Consider the following 10,675-nt stretch of genomic DNA (forward strand, 5'->3'; position numbering starts at 1 on the left):
CCACTGAATGATCCTCTACCTTCTCCCAAAACTCTCTCAGACCCAGAAAAGCTGTCTTCAGCTCCAAAATTTGATGTGTAGCAGCTTATCTTCCATACCCCAAACGTCTGGCGCAATGATGTCCCCTAAATTAGCACCCCACCCCATGAGAGAGGCATCTGAAAACAGAAGGAAGTCTGGAGGGGAGAACGTAGAGGGCTACCCACCAAGAGATTCTGGTCGTCCAACCACCAACGAAGGTCTTGCCTCACCTCTTCGGACAGAGGAACTCTCTGAAGCGGGGAATCTCCTGCTGGGGACCAGAAGTCTTTCAATCTCCATTGCAGAGACCAAAGATGAAGACGACCATGAGGGACCAAGCTTCTCCAGAAAAGACAAACGTCCCCAGAAGGACCTGCCACTGGTGAGCCGGTCTGAATCTGGTTTATGATAGGAATTTGCGTGCCACTAACCACAACTTCTCCAATCTCTGGTCCGATGGAAAAACTCGACGCTGCTGGATCTATAACCATACCTAGAAAAAGAGCTTTCTGGCTGGGAACAAGATTCGACTTCTCTAGGTTTACTACAATGCCTAGCTTCTGACAAAACCGAAGAAGATGATCTTTGTCCTGTATCAGTTTCTCCCTGGAACTTGCTAAGACCAGCCAGTCGTCGAAGTATCTCAACAGGCGAATCCCCTGAGCATGAGTCCAAGTCAAGATGAAGGTGAAGACCCTTGTGAACACCTGAGGAGGACATGGTCAACCCGAAACACAGGACCTTAAACTGGAATATCTGCTCTCCCAGAGTGAAGCGAAGAAAAAAAAAAAAAAGAAACTTCCTGGACGAAGGGTGAATAAGAACTCGGAAGTTAGTATCCTTTATGTCTATTGGACAGCAAGAAGTCGTTGTCCCTTACTGCTGGTAACACTGTCCACGGCATCTCCATCTTGAACCTTGTCTTCCTGACAAATGATTTACAGTGGAAAGGTCGATTACTGGCCTCCAGTTGCCTGTCGCTTTTGGTATCAGAAAAATGCGACTATAAAATCTCGGAGAAGTACGTATTATTTCCTCTATCACACCCTTGTCCAGCATTTTCAACACCTCCTCCTGAACTAAGAACTTCAGGGAATTACGAGCATATGTCTGACTGAGAAAGTGTCTGTCTGAGAGGGGGGAGAGAGAAGTTGAATGGTAGTAGATATCCCACCCCACAGAACATCTACCACCCATTTCTCCGCTCCAAACCAAACCTTGCCACTTGGCCCACTGGCCTGCCAGGCATCCCCCTACTCATGGCAAAGGAGAGGAAGAGGTGCCCACTCTATTTACAACCACCTCTGCCCCTTCCTCTAGAGCCCCTCCCAGGCTTGTAGGGGCTGGATTGAAAAGGACGCTGCTGCTTGCTAGACTTAGCTTGAGAGGGGACTGGGGGAACCTTGCTGAAGCAGAACCCTTTCGGGACTTAACAGGAAAAAGATCTTCTTACCTGTCGCTGAGGAGCAGGAGGAGGAGGCGGGCACATGAACCTGCCTCCGACTTGGAAACTGCCTGTGGAACAACCTGTCCTTAGTATCTGCCCGTCGTTGGTCAATCATATTATCTAACTCAGTCCTTGGGAACAGGAACAGTGAATCAAGGAGATCCCTATTCCTGAGTGCCGATAAAGACTCAAGAGTCCACTGAGCTCGCCACATTGGACAAAGCTGCATTTCTCCTGGCTAGAAGGAGGTTGGCCCACAAGTTCGCACTAAGATGGGCCAGGTAGGAAAACGCCTCGCCCTTGGACGCAAACAGTCTAGCGAGTGACGACGAAGTCAATAAACCTCCTACAGACCTATCTGAAGCAACTTTGGCTATCGTGGTGGACCACAAGTCAAGCCATGAGACCGTCTGGAAGATGGAAGCTGCATAGTCTTCCTTAGCTAAGACCTATTGTGATAACAAGGAAGGACCTTCCGACTTAACTTGCTCTAGGATTAAACCAGGTTTAAGTTGGATCACGTCTGGGTTAAGGTGACGAGGCACCAAATGGACTACATTAGTCGAATAGTACTTCCTATGCTACATGAGAGGGGGAGAAAGAAACTTGGACGAACCTTTGGTACATAGAGAACCATCTCGGTCTGACACCGAAGCATTCACACGTTGCAATACAGACTGAGCGTGGCTCAACAGGGGAAATTCAAAAGAAGTCCTAGGATCCTGACTGGCACCCAGCATGGCTTCTATGCATGTAGGGTTGATAGAAGACTGAGCTTGCGTCCTACACTCAAGATTGTTGAACTCACTAATGAGATCAACAACCGCTGTGAAGGAAGACGAAAACTCTTGAGTGTCTCCCTCCTGCTCTGGCAACAGTGACCGACGATGTGAAGAAGAAGGCTTGGCAATATCGTCCTCCTTTTGCAACGACAATGATGAAGCTTCCTGAAGGAAGGCTAGCATTCTGGACATTATTGGTGGGAGAGAAGCCTTTTAAAACTCAAAGACCCAGCTACTAAAGGTTCCCAAGCGTTATCAAGCAACGACACTTGTACATGGTCCCAGCTTAAACCGCGTACAGGCTCCTGTTAAGAATCACGTACACCGTCGCTGAAACGATCACGTACATGTACGTCAGGCGAAACACGTATGCGTTCATGCGAGGAACAGAGTACATGGCCGTGTGACGAGATGAGTACACTGAGCACAGTCCTGGGACAAAGAACGTCGCCAAAGAGAGCTACTCAAAGGCCACTGACTCTTAAGATTAAGACTTCTTGCAGAAGAACAAGGAATCTGTCCGTGGGCCAGGGAAGCCTCACGTTCCCAACCGTCAACTAGAGTCTTCTTGAGTGATGAATCCTTACACAGCTTGTACCACTCCCGTCGCCACAACTTTCGACCTTTTAATTGGCGCCTTATTGTCCTTATGTCGATGAACTGGAACTGGAACAGATGAAGAAGGAGTACCTCCAAAATCATCAGCACGTACATGCAAGCCTGAAACATGTCCATGTACGGAAGGTGAAGACTCGACACTCATACTGTCATGAACACATCCACAAGGAGAGACAGCCGTGAAGAGAAAATGATGATGCATTACCAGCACACACTGGGGAAACACAACCATGTAACGAAGACGAATATGACTCCCTTCTGCAAGCTCCACTGTCGACCCCATGAACACGAACCTGCAATGGAGAAGCACAACCTTGCGGAGCAGTTGGTGAAGCACGCCTCTCACTTGCACGAACATAGATGTGCGTGGGAGAGACATGGTTTTGAAAGGCAGAAGGTGATGCACTCCTTCTGCTCGCAGAAGATGAAACCACAAAGTCCTTGATCCTCCAACATCTGATACGATGAAGAGGCAGTGATGGAGAAGGAGATAAATCTCCTTCCTTATGAGATCTCTTAGAAGCAGGAGATGGAGAAGCGACCTAATGTTTACGATCTTCATTGCAGCGAAAGCAGAAATTCTCTCTTCCAAAAAAGAGTCCAGCCACTTGAAGACCGCTTTAAACGCCTCGGATGACTTAGCAAGAGAGGACAATGACATCATAGAGATGGGAGGATGAGTGGCCGCTTCAACCAACATCACAGGCTGAGAGGGCACTGGGAGTGATGTCACGACATCTCTATGACCAGTGCTAGTCGATGGCCTCACTGGCGAAGCGATAAGGCGTGACCCAGGGACTGTAGGCAAGGCTCCACAAGATGGCTGCACACGAGAGCCAATGTAGAGGAGTCCAAGGGGAGGCGGGAGATTGATGGTGGTTGGGGAGGTGAGCACAAACCTCCAAGAAATGTGACAACAGTCCATCCAAGGAGGGTGAACATCGTAGCCCAAGCGACGCCCACACATCTGCCATTTTAGATGACTCCAAATCTGCAACAAACGAATTAGACGAAGCAGCCTCCTCCCTCTCAGGAAGATAATTGGAACACGAGGGAGAGGGCGCTACATTAAACATAACATCATCCTGAGGCACTGCCAATACTTCCATTGACGAATCAATGGAAGAAAAGGAAGGTGACATGGGAACACTAGAACTAGCCACAGGAAGAGCGATCGAGGGAGAGGGAGCAGCTGAATTGTCCAAATAAGGTGAAGAAAACCCGTCCCAAGAAGGAAGAGTTGAAACTGCAACATTCCCTCCTCCTATAAAACACCCTCCACTGTGACTTAAGCCAGGCACGACATTCTGGGCAGGGATTGGTAACTGTAAAAAAATTTGCTCTGCACCTACTGCAAGTCATATGTGGATCCATAGCCAACGATACCAAAAACCTTGAGCACGGAAAACCCTGAATGCACGGGGACATGTGTTGATGAGGCTGTGAAGACTCGGAAGAAGCCATAACAAACTGAAACAATCACACAAAACAATGAAAACAGAACACAAGCACAAACAACCGGATTGGAAGAAGAGCAAAGCATAAGCGTCTACTCCCCAAGGCGGTTAAGGAAAAGACTGAAGCATCACAAGATCCAATGCACAGTCTCTAACCAGCTATCACCTCGTACGCGCAGGTGTTGCCAGATCTCACAGATTCCTTGCTTTACAATCTTTGATTGTTTTAACCAGTTACCAGCTGGCACTTGGAAAGTAATCCTATTGTTAAGACCGAAGGTTTGTTCCGCATGTGAACAAAAGTGAATTCCAAACCATCAAGCTGAAGATTGACAACCACAGTCATCAACTGGCAGAAATAAATTGACAGGCCTTTGCCTAGTTCCTCTATCCCCCATGGATTTCAAATTTTAGCTGCAGTACTAGTTAGAAACTAAAGCTATGTAATTACTTGGTAAGTTACATATACAAAAAAAGAAGTGTCTATTTGTCTCTCCAATGGAAAAGCCTGAATATTGGAAGTCTATCCTCACCCCCCCAATAGAGAATACTATGAGGAGTCAGGAGGACTACTGATAATCACAATGCCAAGTAACTCAGCCAGACGAAGCAACAGCTATTTGGCCCTCAGAAGCCCATTGAAAAAGTTGGTCAACATGAACCAGTCATCTAAATAGAGAAGAATTCTTACTCCTAAAAGACAACACCATCCCCATAGGGGCAACAAAATCCTTGTGAGTACTTGAGGGGGGGCTGTGCATGGGCTGAAAAAAGTACCATGTGCTGGTATACCTTCCCTGAAAATACAAATCAAAGGAACCTGCACTACTGAAGCTCTATGGTATGTGGCAAATGCATCCTGTACGTCCACCAAATCATCTATTCATTCACTGGAAGGCGAGAGAAAAATAAAGTTTTGAGTCTTGATATATCCAATTGTGTGACCCTATCTCTAGATACCAATGAAACTACAATAAAACTCCATGGTAAAATCAAAAAGAATTTACCAACAGATGCTCTTTTGCATTCTTCTCTAACCAAGATGCAACCTCATTTTGAAGAACAAGATACTGCTCCCTGCTGGTGATGATAAGAAGGAAAAGCCAGAGGAAAGAAACAAAGGAATTACAATCCTCTTTCAGTACCTCCACTACCAAAGGTTCTGTTCCTAAGCCCCTCCAAACATGCCAGAAGGCATGCAGTTAGCTTTCTCCCAGAACCTGAGGGTTACAAGGACCCTCAAAAGGTTTTAGCAGTTGAAAAAAAAAAAGTCCTGTGAGAAAGAGGTACAACTTTAAACCAGAGGGCCCCAAGAAGAAAAGAGGCAGGCCTTTTCACTCCTAACCTTAATTGAGAGCTTGTCTAAGAAATTCCTGTTATTCTGTACCAAAATATCTGCCCTCCTTGCCTTAAAGAAAGAAAAAAATAAGAGCCAGGAGAAACCAAAACAGCTACATCTCCTGTGCAAGAGCAATCTTTGATGAATGATGGGAGCATAATTGTTCTTTCTTCTTCAAAACCAAGACAGGTGAAGGCATGAGAACATGCACCTGCAGCGTCTGTCATATCCTTGACCATGCAAGTCAAAAACTCTAATGATTCTTCCCATGCTAAATTCCAGCTGGGACCAAAAACTCCTTAAGTTGGCACAGAGAAGAGGTGTTTGTACTGAGCAAAAGTTCAGCAAAGATAAAACTTCAACCAACTCTGAAACAATAGACCCGTTGTGTCGGATCTATCAGTCCCAAGAAATCACCCTGGGAGGGGTGCAGCCACTCCCAAGGAAGGAACTTCCCTCCGTAGAATAAGACTGATAATGCCTCTTAGGCCGGGTATTCACGCTCAGGTTTACCTGTCTGTCAACCCACGACCGTTCGACGGATGACCGTCCACACGTAAAGAGTAGGACTGTCAGTCGCACAGTCAACTTGAGGTCATTGCCTTCATTTCTTGTCTAGCCTTCATTGTGGCAACAATTATATGGCAGCGATGGAAACTCCACTGGGGTGATAGGGAGTTGGAGTTACTCAGACTAGCTGCTGTGGCAATTCACTTCAAAATAGGAAAGCAGCAAAAAGGCATAACAGAGTATGGTCTAAATATTGCATATTAAAGAGAGATGTCTATCCTCATACAATGTTGATGAATAAAGTAAAATTAGACCTGTGGTTTGGCTCAGTTATTTATGAAATAGACCGTGAAGCTTACTTTCACAATTAAGTAACACCTTACATAAAAAGGCAGAACATTGGTCTAGGCCTATACCAAATTGTCTATTGCATGGAAATATAAATTTTCATTTTTCTTCATAAGATTTTGACTCACAGCGGTCTACAAATAGCATCGCATCGCCTAATAATGAAATGAATTAGGCCTATACATAGTCTATTCATATTCTGGTCGGAGCGGCTGAGATCCTTTCCAAGCAAAGTCCAGTGGCAAACTGTCATAAAATCGTTGGTTACCATCCACATGTGCGACCACCTGTCAGTTGGTAGAAAGAACTTTAGGTAATTCCATCAGTTCATCAGTTCTGGTGAGTGGACTGACTCCCCCCACAAACTGTCAACCACATGTCCATTTTAACATCAGTTTTGATGAACTGACAGGGAGACTGACAGGTAAACCTGTGCATGAATACCCGGTCTTAGACAGCTGCAAAGGTGGAATACAAAACTATTTACTTTAACTTCTCTTCTCTGAAAGCCAGAGATCCACAACATCCAGGGCACTTGCGGACTGACTGCACAGCTAGTACCACTTGGCACTCAGGCGTTATGCAACATAATAATAATATAATAATAATAATACCAGTTATGTCTTGGAAATGATGAACAATGCAAGTCAAAGAATAAAAATAATTACCTTTAATTTTTCTCCCTGTTTAGAAGATAGCTCTGGCAGTATTCCTTTTACTAAGAAATCATTGAACATTTCAAAGAGCCGTGATCCTGAATATACAACTTCACATAAAAGTGAGGAGTTTTTCAAACGACCTGTTTTGGAAAGAAAAAATAAGAAAATCATTGAACATTTTAAATTAATACATATTACACTGTTAAACTACAACAAATTACAGTAAGAACAAGATAATACAAGTATGACTCTTTTGAGGCATTTAAAGCAAAAGGTCGATGTCAAGTAAATGCACATACACTTTCATATAAAGACACCCACACATTACTTCTATGAGGGCTGCCGCTACTCAAGGTGCTACTAGAAAGGTAAACAACATAACCTCAATCTTGTGGAGATGGAGAAGTTATTGTTGCTCTGGCTCAAAGACCAAAACCAACAACATGTTCCAGTGCCTTGCTTTGCTTCAGAAGGCTAGGGAATTGATTCAGGCACTACTGGAGAAGCATGGCGAAGATAGTGCAACTGAACAATTTGCAGGCAGCAGAGGCTGGTTTAATCGTTTCAAGGTTCATGCATATTTGTACAACCTTAAGTTGCAGGGCGAGGATGCTAGTGCAGACGAGGAGGCAGCAGAAAGATTTCCTAGTTGTCTTGCTGAAATTATCAGGGAAGGAGGCTATACTGCTATAAGACCTGTCCACCGTGATAAGGGTTGGTAGTCGCTGGTGTTTCCCCCTACATTTAAACGCTTACATTGTTCAAATGAGAGCTGGGAAGGCTGGGAAAGATGGTGTCCATTTGTGACTAGACCCGTCCAGCCACACGATCGCCGCCACATTGGATTTCGAAACTGCCTTGAAAACATATTTTACGAAGAGCGTCACATGCTTATTTTAGTTCGTATGGGGCTTTCATAGCTATATCACATTATGTGGACAAAACTTCAATCTTTTGAATGGTATGCTTAGAGTTGTAATTGTATTCTTGTTTCACCAATTAAATATCGAGTGAATAAGACCCGGCCAGTGTGATGATGGTGGATTGTCCGTGATTGTTTACCATAGCTAGCTATATAGGGTAAAAAACCGCAGGGTACAGAGTGGACCATGTACGATCAGCGTGAACAATCCCAAAAAAAGTACATTATAACGCGTCCTGACATCAGAGATGGGCATCAGTCGTGACTTGTTGTTGGTGAGAAACGGAGCTAAAGACCTCTACTCTCCTTTCGAAGTAAGTATTTTCTCCAAAGTTAGAAATTAAGGCCAAAATTTTAGATTTAAACAGAGGGTAGTGAAAAGGGTGTCCAACGCAGTGCAAATCTCACCAAAACGCGTTCAACATTTTTACTTACAACTCTAAATATTTAGAAGATTGACGCCATCTCGATGTTTACGGAGTCGCTTGTGTCAATAAACTAACCATTTCCTGTGATAAATCCGCACACCACTTGTACCCACAGACGCTGGGGCACTTTCATCACAACAATCGGAAAACGGCCCCTCACCGAGTAAACAACTGTTTTGGTAGAAGACGACGACGAAGCGTGCATTTCGATATTTTTTTAAATAAATAGTAAAACATCAATATTTTACATATTTATGATGATTAATTTGAAAATATTCTTTACTGAAAAAGTAACTCTATTGTGACTCAAATTTAAGTAATTATTTTTTGGAATTAGAACGTTCTTTTAAGTCCTGTATTATGACGTCACGACATCTTGACTTTCGTACCTATTGTAAATTAATTGCTTTACTCAACTTTCTTGCAGAATAGTTTACCAGTTATTCATGCAGATTATCAGCTCTTCATGTATTTGTTATAATCGTAATGCGCATATATATCTGTATTATTTACTTTTTGGATATATGAAGATGTTTTACTGCCGGATTATCGCCGTAGTGTGATGCAATCGTTTTCGGTCCTGGCCTCTGTTTTCGCACCATAAGAAATTATGGGGTCAAATTTGCAATGACCAGAAAGTCATTAAAAGAGGAAAGTTAGCATTGAAGGGCATATGTTTTTGATTGAGAAAAAAAAAAATACAAATTTATTCAATATCTAGCTTGTAAAAAATACTTTATTACAAAAAACTTGATTGACAACTAAGCAGCATACCTACTATGGGTTTCAGCGACAGTACAAGCACGTTTTTGGGCAATACCTATTTCTGTAACAAACACTTGTATCAGAACGAGATTTTGCTATATAATTTATAAGGGTATCGTGAATCACTAATCGTAAAGAATAACGACACTTGTCCTTGTACCAAGAGACAAAAACTCCATTATGCAGAAATGGATCCGAACACGCGTAAAAAGCTCCACCCCCCCTCCACCGCCACCCCTTTCCTTCTTCGTTCCTTTCGCCTTCCTTTCTCCTCTCTCTCTCTCTCTCTCTCTCTGTTGCCAATCGGTATGTGTTGACCCTCCAACTGGGTACAGGTACTATCCTACTTACAACCAAGTTTGGTTCCGACCCACTGGTTGTAAGTCAGAATGGATGTAAGTCAAACCTTAGAAAGTGGCCAACATACTACGTAGGGTATACTATCAAACCTTTGCTATATAAAAGCGCCTACTTAGTACTGTAATATAATGTACAATCATTATTTCAATCTTTTTAACATAATGTACTTCTACTAATACATTTTAATCATTTATGTAATATGACAATTTGTCCAAAATTGCATTTTCCTAACTATAGAAACCTGAGGTCCTTTACAATAGGAAGGTACTAGCGGCAGCTGGATAGGTCGTAAGCTTTCGAAACAAGGGGTTCGGTAGTTAACTGCTTGTCCGACAGGCACGCAGCGCGACTGGGAGGTAAACAAATCACTTTTGCTTTTGGCCCCAGCAAAAAACTGCAGAGTGAGGGGTGGCTATGAGGTGGGACTATGTGTAAAAGGACCTCAGGTTTGTATAGTTAGGAAAAATGCAATTTTGGACAAATTGTCATTTGTTCCGACACGGCATACAAACCTTCGGCTCCTTTACAATAGGAAGACTCACCTTCTTGGTGGGAGGAATCTGAGTCTTTTGTGAACAGACTGTTGCGCCCAACCTTGGAATGCCTCCCTGGTCGTAAGAGCGAGGGAGGGATCCAAGCCTCTGTCCGATTGATCGGGGTGTGCACCGCCAGGATCAATGTCAGACCTCTGGACCAAGTTACTAAGAGAGAGGCAAGCGTATCTCTTCGTACCAGCAAACAAGAACAAGTTCCTATTTGCAAGAGGCAACATAAAGTTATGGTTTGTCTCTTGTTGGCATCCACTTTCCCCCCCCTTGTAGAGGAAGTGGTGGATATTCGCTCCCATCCCTAGTGAAAGGGATAGGATGGGGCTCTGTCGAGTAGCTCACCGGCATCTCGTCCTTATCCAGCAAGGTGATGACCGTATCCCTCTACCCACAGGTAGAGGGGGAGAAAAAGATAGGAAGAGAAGCCAGTCACTCTCATTCACTTATATATTCTTACAGTCACACCAGGAC

The 10,675-nt window shown here is 43.9% G+C and overlaps 1 protein-coding gene across 1 annotated transcript in view; it reads right to left on the bottom strand.

Moving 5' to 3' along the window:
* Positions 1 to 10,675, bottom strand: part of LOC135218259 (peroxisomal membrane protein PEX16-like) — a 99,857-nt gene that overhangs the window by 57,836 nt on the left and 31,346 nt on the right. Inside the window, 1 exon segment of the mRNA XM_064254432.1 lies at positions 7,191 to 7,321. Coding sequence (XP_064110502.1) covers positions 7,191 to 7,321 — 131 coding nt within the window.

The sequence above is a fragment of the Macrobrachium nipponense genome, chromosome 9 (genome assembly GCF_015104395.2).
Source record: "Macrobrachium nipponense isolate FS-2020 chromosome 9, ASM1510439v2, whole genome shotgun sequence".
NCBI classification, from domain to species: domain Eukaryota; kingdom Metazoa; phylum Arthropoda; class Malacostraca; order Decapoda; family Palaemonidae; genus Macrobrachium; species Macrobrachium nipponense.